The 16,584-nt window shown below is 36.0% G+C and overlaps 1 protein-coding gene across 3 annotated transcripts in view; it reads right to left on the reverse strand.

Moving 5' to 3' along the window:
* The window catches only part of LOC131060731 (ABC transporter A family member 1), a 233,622-nt gene that overhangs the window by 78,508 nt on the left and 138,530 nt on the right, over window positions 1–16,584 (reverse strand). For all 3 annotated transcript variants that reach the window (XM_057994085.2, XM_057994086.2, XM_057994087.2), the window contains 5 exons: window positions 6,651–6,692; window positions 6,452–6,548; window positions 6,120–6,247; window positions 5,892–5,996; window positions 5,311–5,457 (listed from right to left, as the gene is read on the reverse strand). In XM_057994085.2, the coding sequence (XP_057850068.2) occupies window positions 5,311–5,457; window positions 5,892–5,996; window positions 6,120–6,247; window positions 6,452–6,548; window positions 6,651–6,692 (519 nt within the window). The remainder of the gene's footprint in view (window positions 1–5,310; window positions 5,458–5,891; window positions 5,997–6,119; window positions 6,248–6,451; window positions 6,549–6,650; window positions 6,693–16,584) is intronic.

Raw genomic sequence — 16,584 nt, forward strand, 5'->3', positions numbered from 1 at the left:
TTTTCATGCCTTACACAAATTTTCGAGTTTTCAAGCTTAAGACATGGAATTCATGGCGTAATTAATCACTTCCTTGATTCTCCTTGAGGACTCCATTTTGGTGCCTACCATCTTCCTTGGGTGGCATTTTGGTGATGAGGAGGAATTCATGATCTCGCTTATCTTTCCTTGACCCTCCTTGTTTGGCGCCCTCTCTTCCTTCCAGGGCGCAATTTTCTACTGGAGAAGGAATTCTACTATGTTGTGCATTCTCCATGAACATGAGACTTAGGCGCCTTGTGCACTCCTTGGGCGCAATTCATCATTGAAGGAGAAAATTTGAACATTTTCAACCTTCCCATGAGCATTTCATTTTGTTGTCTTCCTCCAACCTAGGCCACAATTTTGTACTAGCCATGGAATTCAACATTTCCTCCATTTTCCAAGGCACCTTGAGTTTGGCGCCTTCCTCCAACCTAAGGCGCTATTTCACCCTTAGCATGGAATTCACTCTTTTTCCATCTCTTCATGCACAGCTCATTTTGGCGCCCTTCCTTGTCTCATGGCGGAATTTCTTCATAGGGGAGGAATTCATGATTTAGAAGATTTTCCTTCACTACCCCTCTTTAGCGCCCTCCCCGAGTGTTGGGCAGATTTTTCATGGTGAGGAGGAATTCATCAAATTTCCTTCCTTCCTTGCCTCCTTCATTTTGGCGCCCTTCCATGTCCTAGGGTGGAATTCTTCACTGAGGAAGGAATTCATCAAATTTCCTTCCTTCCTTGCCTCCTCCATTCTAGCACCCTTCTCTGACTTTGGGCAGATTCTGGCCATGAAGGAGGAATTCCTCATATTTCCTTCCTTCCATCTCCACCTGAGTTTGGCGCCTTGGATTCTCTATGGGCGTGATTTGGCATGGGTGAAGGAATTTCACTTGTCCTGGATTCCTCATGGACTTAGATGAATTTTTTGGCTTTCCCTTTTAGGAATGGGTTTTCAACACAGCCATTTTTTGACTCTCTATGTCTGCTTTCTAACTTTCCGGAATTAGAGGTAGTCGTGAATGCTTGGACTTCATCACTTCGCTTGAATGGTCCTGCCAAAAATGAACTTCCAAAAATAGAAACCTTTAGAGCGTCAGTGTTAGATCCCTAGAACAAGACACAGGAATGACTTACTATAAATAGAAACTTACTAAGATTAGAAATTACTAAAAATAGTAAGTTTGATTTTTGGCCAAATGAAGACATTCTGGGACACAATAAAATCCCTAAAAAATAGGATTGCTCCAATTTCGCTCAAATTTTACTGGGAGGTTCCTTGAGGGATCCTGATTCCAGTGATATGTTCAATTTTTTCAAAACCCTAAAAGAAACACCTAAAATCTAGGACTAACGGAAGAAACCCTAAAATTGACGAGACAGGCCCTAGACTTCACTAAAATCACTCAAACGAAAAGCAAACTTGATCAAACTGACCCCCAAACACTTGCAAACTAAGAGGATTGACAAGACCGCCGCGAAAAGACCCGAAAACCAAAACCACAAAACCGAGAGGGCCTAAAAAGTAGGGGGTCCCCATCTGGAATGGGGCGATGTGTGAAATTGTCACAACAGGTCCCCGTTAGCAATGGAGAGATGTGTGAAAAGGTCACAATAGATCCTCGGATGAAATTGTAGGAAATACTGTCATCATTGATGTCAAAGGGGAATTAATGTGAAAACAATTTATTATTGATGTCAAAGGAGGTTTAATCAGAAAATATTTATTGAGTTTCAAAGATAAATACTTAATTTTCAGGCCTAGCCAACCTATGTATTAATAATAAAATAAATTTATTTATGTGCAAAAGCTGGCCGAACTCCTCGATAAAATAAATACTTCGGGAAATAAAATAAATTTATTAAGGTGCAAAAGCTGACCAACCTCCTTCGTGAAATTAAATTTAAATTATTATTTTCATATGAGGCCGACCTCTTGGGTGAAAAGGCACGATTGGGGTATAAATAAAATATGAAATTGAGGAAAAGATATCAAGCATTAAAAAAGAATATCATTTGGATTTTAGAGCAGATTTATGTAGAAGATAAAGAGCAGATATGTAGAAGATAATAGCAAATTTTGGAGCAGAGTTAGAAAGCATATTGGAGACAAATATTTGAGCAGATTTGAGAAGACTTTGTGAAGACTCTATGGGCAGATTTATGATGACCTTATGGGCAGATGTATGAAGATCTTATGAGCAATCTTTTTAAGGATTTATAGCAGATTATGAAAATGATTTAAGGCAGAATAATAGAATACTTTTCAAGGTGCTTTATATCAGATTTCAGGGAAACATTTGAGCAGATTTGTTAGAGCACTTTTTGAGGAAGACAAAGACTTTGTTGTGATTGAGGTGGTGGCTCATAATGAAGAGTTTGGTGCCTCCTATCAAAAGAAATTGGTGTCTCTTGCTGAGTCGGTGCTCAATTGTGGGGATCGGTGCCTCTAGTGGGTTGGTACCTACAAATCATTTAAGAGGGGACTAGTGTCTGCTATGGGTTGACGCCTACAAAGCTCGCAAAGAATATGTTATATATTCAATATTTTGTCGTGGTTTTCTCCCATAAGGGTATCCACCTAGATCTGTTCTACTTGTGTTGCATATTTTTTAATTTTTATATCAATGATATTGTGCAATGAATGTTATTGTAATCGTTAAGTTGAAAAAGTAAAATATTGTATTATACTGATTCACATCCCCCCACCCCCCGTATAATCATGTGCTCATCAATTGGCATAAGAGCCAGTTCCTTCGAATATAGTTTAACCGCTTTCATATTGATCTCAGGGAGCACATATGGAAAGAAGAAAAGGAAATACCAAGTAGAGCATTGATCAACAAGCACCAACAAAACCAAATGCAAGCGATGAGAGAGAAACAAGCAAAAGTGATGGGGTGACAAATGGATCACACATGGCCACAAAAACAAAAGATTGTATCTTTGAAAGAGAAGATGACTTTGGGAGTGAGAGAAAAGAAAAGATGGATTTAGAAGAGGAAGCGTATGACCAAATGGATGCAGAAATTGATTTGGAAGGAGAACTCATTTGTGCCCTAGATGAGATCAAGTGGCTTAGAAAGGAGAATTCAAAGCAAAAATTACAGATTCAAGAGAATAGTGAATCTAAGACGAAATTGTCACAAAATCTTGAAGAATCGGAGAAGATGATCATAGATCTAAAAGTTCAACTTGAAGAGTCTAAAAAGATTGAAGAGGTAAGATTTCAATTAAAGATGAATGAAGATAGTGAGAAGTGTGAGTCTGAAATTGTTTCATAGAGAATGGAACTAGAAGAAACAATCGCTAAGTTGAACAAAAGCCTCAAATTTGAGAAAAGTACTGAGACCTTGGATGATATTATAAATGGGCAGCAGTTACCATCTATAAAGGACGAATTCAGAAAGACTTTCCTCAAAGACAGCCTTAGTGAAATAAATACTCGGGGAATTAAAATAAATTTATTTATGTGCAAAAGTTGGCCGACCTCCTTGATGAGATTTAATTAAAATTAGTATTTTCATATGAGGCCGACCTCTTGGGTGAAAAGGCATGATTGAGGTATGAAAAAAAGATGAAGTTGAGGTAAAGATATCAAGCAATCAAAAAAACATATCATTCAGACTTTGGAGCAGATTTATGTAGAAGATAAGAGCTTGCACAGATTTAAGAAGGAGAATAGAGCAGATTTATGAAGACTTTATGAAGAATATATGGGCATATTTATGATGACCTTATGGGCAAATGCATAAAGATCTTATGAGCAAACTTTTGAAGGACTTAAAGCAGATTCTGAAGGTGATATAGGGCAAAATTATAGCAGACCTTTCAAGGTGATTTATATCAGATTTTAGTAGATTTGTTAAAGCAGTTTTTGAGGAAGACAAAGACTTTGTTGTGATTATGGTTGGTGCTTCACATTGCAGAGGTTGGTGCCTCATATCAAAAGAGATTGGTGTCTCTTGCTGAGTCAGTGCTCAGTTGTGGGGATTGGTGCCTACAAATCATTTAAGAGGGGACTAGTGTTTCCTGTGGGTTGGTGCCTAGAAAGCCTGAAGTGTATAAAGCATTTTATATAAGCAAAATTTTGCCATGGATTTCTCCTATAAGTGTATCCACGTAATCCGTGTGTTCTAATTGTTAGCTTTTATGTGAATGATACTGTGCAATTAATGTTATTGTGATTGTTAAGTTGAAAAGGTAAAAGATTGTATTATACTCATTCAACTCACCCTTTCTCCCCCCCCTCTAAATATAATCATGTGCTCATTAGAAATTACCTCTCATGGACAAGAGGGTTTTTGTCCTCAAATACAAGGATGGAAATGAAGAGGATTTTCGTCTTTTGGATTCCCTACACCAAAGGTTTTCATCCTTGCATGCTTCAATCTCCAAAATGGAATGAACAATGAAATGGCAATGGATGATTTGATTTGAGAAAATAAATTTCTTTTATAGTTGCCTCTTAGGCCCACAATTTGAATTTAACTTTCCCTCCAAGCATTTAAAAACACTTTTTAAATAAAATATTGCATGGGCCTTATAATGTTTCATTTAGAAGACCAATTTATTAAATTAATAATATTTAAGTTGTCTTCTTAAAAATAAAGTGAATAAACCCAACATAAAATATTATCATTAAATTAATTCTCTTATTATATTGTTTACTTACCCTACATGAAATATAACATAGGCCACAGGCCCTCAATTAATTCTTTCGACTTTGAGAAGGGGATATAACAGCAACAATGAAGTGGCTAAAGCAGACATGCAACAGCACACCTCCTATTCTACTAGGAGTCTCTTGAGCTCTCCTCACAGATAATACTAAGAGTCTTCCATCTATGACATATGCCCTTATTCTTTTCTCTAGCACTTGATATGTTCTGTCATACAAGAAATTTTTATATTTTGGATCCTGGATGGTTATGTAACTCTCAACACATCAAGGTTGTTTTATATTTCAGCAATCTATGTATTAGTCCATGACTTAGCAGAGGATTGCTAAGTAAATGTTCTATTCTCATGCTTTTCAATTCTGGGTTTAACAGACAGAAGCTGCAGTTGACATAAAAAACTCTTTTCTAATACTAATATTTTTTCAAATGTACATGTGGGGCCCACACTAAATTATAACTAGATGTACTACAGCCTATAATAGGAACAGAACAGAGGAGTAACTTTTGAAAACGTGGAAAGCATTTTTTTTTATTTTAACAAAAACCAAAGCTCATGCCTGTGGTCCTTAATCAAATGTTAAACAAATTCTAAACAAGCTTGAGGGCAAACCTCCAACATCAAGTAACATATTGATGCACCAGTAACATTCCAGTCCAAAGGTTCTTCACCAGATTGGAACTTCATTCCTTGCCTTCGTAATGCAAGTGATGCAAGTCCATCGGCCAGGCAGAATCCTGGTGACAACCTAAAAAAATTCTGCCACCGGTATAGAGAACAAGCTTCAGTAATTGTAGCAAATCATTTCAAGATAATGGCATCACTTAAACTCATATTTGACTAAACAAAGCAACATAATCAGAACTTCTATTAGGCATTTCAAGTGGCAGATGATAAAATATTCTCTCTCATACAGTCATAAATAAAAATTCATAATCTAAATTATCTGGACTTCTAGTAGAGATAGAATGTTCTTCTCTTGTACAATCATAAATAAAATTAAATAGTCTACCCTAATGTGGTGAAAATTATTTATGGCAAGATGAATAAGAGGAAAAAAATTGAATAAGAGGAAAAATTATTAATAAGTGACACGAAAAATCATCACAGAATTATCAAATAATCAGAAGAATAATGACAAAAATCAAGACAGCAATTGATTACCCAATAAAAGGAGAACAAAATAAGCATACCTTTAGCAATCTGTTTGTATGTTTGGTTGCACGGATGAGACCCATAATAAATGAAATGATCATAAGGACAAGGCCACTAAAAAACTGTACTAGCAAGACCACATTCTGTTTTTTAAACAGTTAATATTTTGTTAGCCATCTTACACATCAGAAAAACTTATGTAAAAAAACCTAAGATCAATGTTTGAAAATATAATTAATTGGTAATATAAATAAAAAATGGCTCACTTGTGCAACAGAATAATCAGTAAAGAAAAATGTGAGAGCATATGTTGAAGCTGCAACTGCTGGTCCATATCCCAGCAACATGAATAATGTTGGTCCAAAATTATCCCTGCCAACAAACTGCTCTAAACCTGAAAAAGAAAAACAATGATAAGATGTATTTAGCAACTAATCACAATACGTGTAAATTTGTAATTGCTTAAAAAGGAACTTTTAATAGAGAACTGAACTCAATGAAATGTAAGGCACATGCATGTTGTCCCTTAGTACAATGTAACGTCATGACTAGAACTTTAAGAAAATAGAATTCCATTAACAGGCCTGTTCTAACATACCAAAAATATAGAAGAAAAGCATTGCAAGAGATGCTGGAAGTAGGTAGCTGATGAAATCCCATACATATGTTGAGATCCAGTAAGCCAGAAGAGACACCTGGAATGGCAGAAGTTAGATTCTTGATCATTGTCACAAGCCACATTAAGAAAAGTACTAAATAAATTGATTAAAAAATTGACAAAATAATTTCAAACAGACCCCACTAATGATTTGTTGGTGCTTTGCTTTGACCTCACGTTCCTGCGTAGCAAACACCAGAGATGATGTATTACTTAACATCATTTGAAGATGTTACGAGATAGAAATACATCCACTCAAACATAAAATTGAATAGACCAGAAAAATAGTTAAAACATTTTGATGCTAAATTTATTCTGCAATATGACAGCAAATTTTAACTGACCAAAATATCCCAAGTATGGAAGCACTGCATTTACAAAGCATTGACATAGGGTAGAAAATGTGTAAATACAAAATGAATTCAATTACCTAAGTTTAAAATAGGAAAAAATTGGCAAAATCTCTTCAAACTTAAAAACAATATAATAATGGTTAAAATAAGGAAAAACTATTTTTATTATTTCATATCAGATGTTGTGCATAGAGACAAAAAAAAGTAAACATGGCACATAAAAATGAGTTGGGTGTTTAAAATAAAGTATTTTCCTTTTACTTGAGAGAATGCAAATAAAAGAACAAAAGACTGGTTCCAATCTGGTAGGCTGTGCCATCATGAAGGTGGGCCTATCACCTTAGGGGCAGTCCTACTACTTTTTATTCTATTGTCCTCATATAAGGATAACCCTTTTAATTGAGACACACTTGACATTAATTATAAACAAAAGGTCTACTTTTCTTCAAAAAAATTAAGCCTAGGGACATTCCAAAAAGGGGTTGGTGATAACAGATATGGTTAATATATAGTTATGGCATGCTTAAACTTCATGAAATATAGTGTTCATCAACTTTGTTACTTTATGCATAAGACACTGGACTGAAATTAGCTTCATCAGAGGGTCCTCAAGTGACCTAGGGATCACATTGTCACTTCAAGGGCTCACATCATCACTCCAAGTTGGTCAAAGTTGCACAGGTTAGTATAATATGCATTTAAGGAAATAAAAGAGTCCCCTTCAATTATTATCAGTTTTGCACATCATTAAACTTATTTTATTCTTTTTACAATTATTAAAATTATAAGTATACAAAGATATTTAATTTGTGAATCATGCAATATTGTGTTTTAATTACAGAAAATATGGAAAAACGCATGCAAAGTCTCCATGAGAATAGAAATAGAAGAAATACAAATAGAAGGATTAAAATTAGGAAATGTGATCATTTTAACTATGTGTTGTGCTTTTCCAGGTTGTGTTTAAAAAAATGTGTTAATAACAGTTGTGCCCATTAAAAAGTGATTATTATTTGGACTCTTTTAAAAGAAACATATTATTCAAAGTCTCTTTGTAAGAGTTAATAGTCAACTCCAAAAGAGCCAAGGGTCACCTACAACCCAAACAACCTTCCGCACAATAAAGAAGCAATGGAAATGATATACTGCCAAAGAATGGATTCAATCCATACAATATGTACAATGAGGGAACCCTTATATATAGGCAAGGGTGAGACATAAAGCAATCTAAGAAAATGAAGTGTTTTAATCTTATGACTTTGAGACACAAAAAGTAAATGCCCTAAATAAACTTGACTGGTATGAATAGGTCCTAGAAGGAAATCAATTAGGTAGTCAAGCCCATTCACACCAATAGTTATACTACAATAAAATTCTTGTAATTTTATCAAAGAGTACAAGCCTAATGAGTAGTGATTCGATTGTTATGGATACAATTTCAGGATTCTAATTGTGTATGCACTTGTTTATTGATGATAAATTTTATCATGTTGAATGTAATATTCACTATTTGAACCTTAATTGGTGGCTTGTGTAAGATTTTACAAGTTATTGGAAAATATCGATAAATACAAAACTCGGGCTTAGTATTGAGTTGAATGATTATGGTATAGTATTTGCCTACAATGCTAGTCTCCTTTAATCTTTGAAGCCTCATGCATCAATGACTATCTCAGCAATCCTTGTTGTCTTTGTGTTTGTGTTTGTAAGTGCAGATTCATGCTCTCCACAATTTAATCATAATTTCATGCATGTGTGTTTGTGTTTCAAGCAAACCCATTAAATATTTGCATGAGCTGTTTGGCATTTGTATCAGCTTAAATCCAAAGCAAAGACCCAAAAGTATTGCATTAGGTCTCATACAACAAAACCTTGAACCAAAGACTAAATATTCTAAGTTTTGTACAAAGACTAAATATTCTAAGTTTTGTATATAATTTTACTTATTTTGCATAAGGGAGCTGCCCCTTTAATGAAGTAGAAAATCTTCGCACACACTACCTGTGGAAATTGTCGCGCTATCCATTGGGCAAGCCACATACAATTTTAAAATCAAAAGATGTGAGGTTTTCAAACATTAATAGTTTTGGCAACTCCGTTGGGTGAAGAATGGTGCTTTATCTTTCTTTTCCTAAATTTTTACTATGGCCCTAGTTGCTTTTGTTCCAATGGGTTATCAATTTGGACCATGATTTGCCGACAAGTTCTAAAAAAATCAAATTTTGCAAGTGATGAATCTCATAGTATAAATGAACATATCCGAGCTTTTAGAGTTGCATGCAAGTTTCTTGGGATAGCTCATGAAAATGTAGTTGTGAGACATTTTGTTGAAACCGTAGTTGGAAGTATTGCTGATTGGTTTCATCAATTGGCTAACATAACTCTAGCAATGATTTTTTTGCAAGCATGTGCTCTATGGGTTTAAAATTCACCTCTCAAACCTTAACAATGATCTTTCTTGCAAGCATTTGTTTGCCTTTGTTGACAAAAATAGCCACAAAAAAAATTTGAAGGTCATGCTTGGAATAGGATCCATAGTCAATGGTTAAGGCTTAGGAGTCTTCATTGATAAAGCTAGAGGAAAGGAGGATACAAGTGATTTCACCCCCAATGCTATTAAAGATGGAAATATAAATGACTCAACAAATCTAACTGGTGACTACATGACTATGTCCACGTTAGGAGGCAATCCACATTTCTCTCATCCTTTACATCATCCTCACACTATCCTTCATTGCTAAAATGGGTGTTATTTTGTCCCTCATCTTCATTAGTTATTTTGTCATAGATTCCTTCTTGATTTTCCTCAAGTTTCAAGCAATCACCAAACTATTGCTTTTGAGCCCTTTTTTCCTAAAAATTGTTAGTTCTCCCTTCTTTAACTTTGGAATCCAAGACATGTGCTTTGTGATGGATACACCTCCAACAGTGAATTTCACTCTTCCAAATTTATTGAATTTTTTGAGAAAGGTACATTTAACCTCCAAAAGTGCACCTAGGAATGAAAAGTCAAGTTCAAAGATAACTGGGAATAATGAAGAGGCAGCAAGGACTCAAGTAAGGTACTCATTCCCAAGAGACAAAAAAAAATGACAAGATTTATTACACTTATTTCATCCATGGAGACCCTAACTCAAGAGAATATTGTAACGTGTGCATAATTGTGTATTTTCTTTACAACTCAAAGTCTAGGGTTAGTTTAGTTTTTCCAAAAAGCTTCAATCTAGTTTTTCCAAGAAAGTTTACCTTAAAATTTAAAGAGAGATTCATCATCACATATTATTCTGCTTTTGTGTTATCTCAAAAGAAACAAATTAAAATGCTCACATAGCATTTATCTTATCCTTTCACTATATGCTCTCACCTTGCCCATTTGTATATCTCGGTGATCAAAAAATGCTAAGTGTAATGTCCCCTTCTTGAACCTATTCAGTCTGGGAGCCCATTAGCCTATTACAGAGTTCCCGTAGGCTAAGTGGAGTTGGGCCAGTTTAATGTTTGGACATACTTACTATTTTTAGCAGTTGCTACTTTTAGTAAGTGTATTTTTAGCAATTGGGCTGGCCTCTGTTTCTGCAGCAGTGTAATATTTCATACTTGGACATTGGTGAAGTTTTATTATGTTCAGAGAAATATATTTTGAGTTTTGTAACTTAAGTCTTTAATATTGCTGTTTTATGACTTAAGTGATTCGTACCCCTTGGCCTAGTTGCACAACATTGTTTTTAAAAGGGGGGCATTTTATGTCTTAAAGGGACGCCAAGAATTAAGAGATTTATCTTTTCTGAGGCTAAATTTTAGCCTCCAAAACTTAACGCCCAAGGAGGAGGAGAAAATTAATATTTTGAAAAGGTTTATCATATGTTACAAAAAGGGGGATGTCTAGGGGATATAAGGAGACAAAAGTAAATTAAAATGTTTTATTTGAGAGCTCTTAAAAAGCTAGAACTTTTCTGCAATTGAACTTTTGGTTTTGGAGGGAAAATGGTTGAAACCGAAAAAGAGACCTAGTACTTCATGTTTGAGCTCTCATTTCTATATCTTTCTTTTGACAACATAACAAGATGCTGCTGGATTGCTTCCAGGGTTTTAATTTCTGCTAGTTGAGGACAAAAGCCCTCATCTTTGCTTGCTGGTTCGGTGGTGAGAGATCCACCCTAGACAGGAGGAGTAATTCTACTTCAGGGGTCACATTGGTATTCACAGAGTTCCTGATTTCTATCATTTGGTGACGTTAGAATGAAGATCTACAGTGTTTTTTAAAGTGGGTTTGCAGTATTTGGTGTGGTGTGTTATTTTGATGTGTGGAATGAGTTTAGAGAAGATTAGATGCTTTTCTCAGAGTGCTGGAGAGAGTTTACTGAGTTCTAGAAGTGCTTTTCTGAATAGCTGGGAATCAAAGATTTACTCATACCTCTTAAAGATTGAAGACAAACGTTCTGGGTATTCTTCCATTATGTTTCTCTTGGCTAGGAGCTAACTTTTGAGCTATTATTTGTGAGATTTGAAAAGAACTGAATTTATTATTCCAAATCCAGCCTAGAGCTGGGTGCCATCTCCTTGCTACGATGTGCGTTTTGGTGAATATTGTAATTTGCATATTAGTGATTCAATGTGCTCTTGAAAGTGGAGTTTTCTGAGTTTAAAATCTGCAAATGATCACTTGTTATTTTCGAAAATATCTGAAGGAGTTTAGAAAAGTTGCTGATTTGATAAAAAATTAAAACCATATACTTCTTGGCATGTTTACCAGGTCTGCAATTGTTTCAATAAGTCTGATTTCTGATTACTGTTGTTTTATTCTGATTTGTATTGGTTTTCCAAGTTGATTTGAAAGCAAGTATATGTGTAAACTCTTCCTATGCAATGTTATTTTCAATACATGCAACATCATAATGAATGAAAAATGAAATACAAAAGAACTTCTGCAATTCTGTCTCTTTCTATCACAACACAAAAAAAAATCAGAGGTGGACATTACACTAAGGTTGCATGCATTTGATCTTTGTGGAAATTATAAAACGAAGAAAGACAATTTGAGACGTTACAAATACTACTGCATCTTGTCTTGGGTTGTTTTCTATAATATCCCTTTTCAAATCTTAATCAAATATTCATCCTTTTATGATTCCTCTCCATGCAATAATAGGGCATAAACAAAATATATATTAGTGTGATATTAATTTTGAATGATAAACCCTTTCAGCCAATCTGATTTTAATTGATTATAATCACTGGAAACATTACAAATGCTGATATATTGAACTGGACAGCATATACAACAATTTTCAAAATATTTTAATAATAGCATACACACTCACGTGTGTCATACATATGGATGCAAGGGCAAATCAGTGGCAGTGATGAGAATGGTTTTCAGACTGTACAAGCACCTAGAAAGATGTAGGGAGCAGCAATGGCAGAAGGGGCACGACAAGGTCATACAATCATTTTCAACACTAATAATGTAGCAAAACCTTAGCTAATTGCATATTTCTTAATTTGGGAGGAATGTTCTGCTGAAATTTTACCAATGGATTTAGAATATCATTGTCAAACATTCCTCCAAAGGATATGACTCCAGCTTTTATAGATTGTTAAGATCTAACTGGGTTTGCACAAGCGTAGAGTAGTTTAGACTCAAAATTCGTGGATTGTATTAAATTAGTAAATTACATAGATTATGATTTGGGAAGCTTGATAAAATTATTTTACTTACTAAAATTGTATTTTAAACTATTTGCGAAAAGGGTTTTGCTTCAGCTTGTCCAAGTTGCAGGCTTTAATTGTTTTTCCATTAAAATGCATAAAAGTTATCTATCTAGACTCTAAACCCTACAGTTTGGAAATTTTGTACATGAGAGCTTTTTGATGGAGCCTAGCACCCTTACAAGCTTTTTGATTGGGAGCTTATGCATATTCCCATGGAGATGACAAACATCTAGGGAAAAGAGCTCTCAAAACCATTGGCAAGTTTCATGGAACATTATGTGGTCCACAAGTCCATTAAAATTGCTCTTGCTAATTGAGCAAATTTCTGCAAGAGGCTAGAGAACCACAAGGTTAGAGGATAATTGCTGGCTTGAAGACTGGTTCAATGTTTTAGTGGCAAACTAGATTGAAAACCATTCTAAAGCTAAAAGTGGCAATGATGAAGATCATATTTCTGTCACAGAAAAGAGAAAAAAAATTAATAAGCCCAAAACCAACTTAAGAGTGTGATATTTCAAGTGGGGGCCTGTTGACGTGTATTTTGTACACAACCAAACACAGAATAAAATACCCAAATGGTACCTTATCCTCTCTTGATTAAAGCCTCTGAATGCTGAAGATATCGCGGAAAAGGATCAATCAAGATGGCTTCAAGGTTCTTCGTTGTAGGATCTCTACGTGTGGATAAGCACCAGTGGTCGTTGTATATGTTGTTTCTTCAAGGGGCCTTACGTACTTTCTGAGAAAGCTTGTCCGTATTACTCTCTTTTTGACCGCAGGAACAGGATCTTCCTAACACTAACAGATTTTCAAAAAACAGCAAAAGATAAGGGTTTCAAGGGATGAATGCTAATCTAAACCTAAGAATGACTCAATGAAGGCTGGGCTTGGTAAGATTCTACCAATTTCAGTATTGCCAAGAAATTACAACTCTACTGGAATTGATGCGATCTTCTAAGGTGATTCAGTGATTTTCAAATCATCAAGGATATAGATACTATCATAGAGATACATATCAATACTCCCAAAATGATTGAATTCTTAAGCAATCTCAATATTTCCAGTTGACCACACAAGGCGTCCTTACAATCAGTAAGAAGCTAGTGGTTTGGAACGTGAATCTCACCAAAGATCAAGCACAACACAAGGCATCCTTACAATCAGTAAGAAGCTAGTGGTTTGGAACGTGAATCTCACCAAAGATCAAGCACAACACTTAGTCCTTCAAACTTAAACTTATATACTACTTCAACTGAGAGTGATTCAAGAAAATAAACAATCATGAAGATAGCCACAAGAATTGTAATAAAACACCATAACTTCAATATTTTATTGATCTCAAGGCCAAATGGACAACAATTGTTCAAAATTCTTTCTTCACTACTCAATCTTGCTACACAATAACTTTCTTCTCTCTAAGCTCTCTCTCTTCTCTAACTTCTAACTATTAACAAAATGAAAATGAGTGAGGGTATATATAGCATCCTCAAATATAATGAATGGCCCAGATCGAAAGAAGATCAATGGCCAAGATTTTGACACCTAAATCCTAATTAGGGTTTGCTACAAAAAAGGTCCCCATTTAGATAAACATCATTAAATGCATAGCCAATATTTAATTGGCACAAATATCGAGGAAACATAGACCAATAGGAATTAAGCTGCCACATCATCCTATAACAACTTTTCATCTAGAATTTTGTTCCCTTTCCTATGCTCCTTTTTAGCATATCCAACGAATCTGGACACAATTCCCTCAATCTCAGCAATGAGAATCTCAGGAAGATTCTTCATTCGTTCTTCCAAGTGAAGGACCTGATCAAAAGCAGTGAGAAGAGCTGTCTCCCATCCAGGTTCAAGTTCTTTGATCTTCTCAATCAGGAACATGGTAGTGAACATCTGATCTCGTTGCTCATCTGTGATGACGTTCCCCTCTTTGCAAAAGATGACCTTGATTCTCTCCTCCAACTCTTGGATGTCCACATCTGTCTCAATCTCGATCCGCCTGCCAAGAATGGTACACAACACTTCAAACACCCTATCTTGAATTGGATGGATGATACCTTCAACTTGACTACACTTGGTGTTGATGTCTTCAAAAAGGACCTCTTTCATCTGGAGCAGAGCTGACCACTGTAGGAGGTTATGAGTTCCTCCATCCATTATCTTTTCTTATGCCAGGATCCGTCTTGGTGTTTGCCTTATCACTTGTAGGATAGGAATGATAACATCTCTAGTGTGAGTGAAAGCAGCCACAGTTATCATTAGATTATGGATAACCTCAAGAACCTGGATAGCTCGATGAATTGTCTTCATCATTCTTGTTGCAAATTCAACGGCTACCATGTGGGATTTATCAATCCAAGAGCTCATAAGCTGAACCAAGCTCTTGACCCTTTCTACTTCGCCAATTGATTCAAGAGGAAGTGCCTGTAAAGGAGATACTACTGGATCCTGACGTCTCAAGGGCTGATTGAGATGACTAAAATAGCCTCTCCAAGCACCGACCTCTCTCTCAAGCTTCTTATTATTTTCCATTTCTTCCTTAAGTTTGTCTTTAAGTGCTTCAAATGAATCGGTTGCCTCTTCCATCGCTTGTTCGGTGGTAAGTGGACCAAGCTCAAATGTTTCTAAGTCATACTCATCTGCAAGAATCTCACCCTCATACTTGTACACTACTGTTGTAGCTATTTGCAATTTCCTGGATCCTGTCTCATCCCTTATTACCTTGGACATCTTTGTGGCCTTCTTTTCCATTACCTCTTGAGAATTTCCTATAAGGCTTTCTAAATCAAATTCATCTTCTTCCTCTTCAACCACAACCACTTTTATCAGTCTCTCTTTTAACCAATCCGAAATGACGGATCTTGTTTCTCTTACTTGTATTTCTTTAAGCAGTGGTCCATCCTCTCGGAAAGGAGATGTCGCTTCATCATCATTCTTCTCTTCATGTAGCTCATTAGCATCAACTTGGGGAGATTGACTTGATGAATGTTGAGGCGTCTGTCCCTTTTCTAGCTTGTCATTTTGTATCATGGATTCCATAGATTCATCAATTTCATGTACCATCCTCTCCTGATCTGCCTTCTTTTCATGTCGAGAAGATGTGCTTGATGGATGACCAAGATTGGCCTCTTGCTTCTTCTTGGAAGGTTCCCTTTTCTCAGGTCTTTCTTTCCTCTTTGCACCTCTGGGATGAGAAGTGTTCTCACTCACGCTTGCTTCTCCTTCTTCTGGTCTTGCCTCCAAAGTAAAAGTCATTGATACATTCTGCTCCTTCAATTTCTGATGTTGTACATCCACCCATCTGCGAGTACATGATAAAACCGGAGCCATCAAAGCTCTCAGGTCTAAAACCTCGGGCTCATTCCAATCTATTTTCACTTCCTTGTTCTCTTTCTCGTAAGATGACTGGAGGTATCTACCATTATCTTGGGCCTGATCAGCTACTCTATAAACTTTGCATTTCCTAATGAGATCTAAGGGTAGCTGGGAATGCATCTTTTTCTTAACCTCTAAATCACTTGGGAGATTCATCCAAAAGTCTTCTACCTGAAACGCATGCTTGTACTTCCTGCCGACTGTCTCCTCCATATAACCATGAGGATCAAAATTCTCCCGCGAGCCAAAGAATGAGAATGAGTATAAAGATAATTCCTTCTCTGCATCTTCCGAGGCTTGAGTGTTAGGACATACTTCAAATGAATTCCCTAGTATGATGGGCATGGGAATTCCATTTCCATGCTTGTGTCTGGATGCCTTTGCATAAGCTGCCAACTGCCTAGTTACCTCAAGTAGCACTATCCTGTCTGTCGGATACCTCGGCAACATGTAGGGAGGTGAAGGACACCCATGAACTCTGATATATGTAAACTTTTGAAACTGGATGAACCATGCACCATACTTCTTCACAAGCTCTTATGCATCCAGAGATAGTCGATTATGAATCCCACCTTGCAATATCCTAGTAATGTTCATCGTGAAGGTGTCATTGACTAACTTGTAGTC

Source organism: Cryptomeria japonica, chromosome 10 (genome assembly GCF_030272615.1).
Source record: "Cryptomeria japonica chromosome 10, Sugi_1.0, whole genome shotgun sequence".
Classification (NCBI taxonomy): Eukaryota; Viridiplantae; Streptophyta; class Pinopsida; order Cupressales; family Cupressaceae; genus Cryptomeria; species Cryptomeria japonica.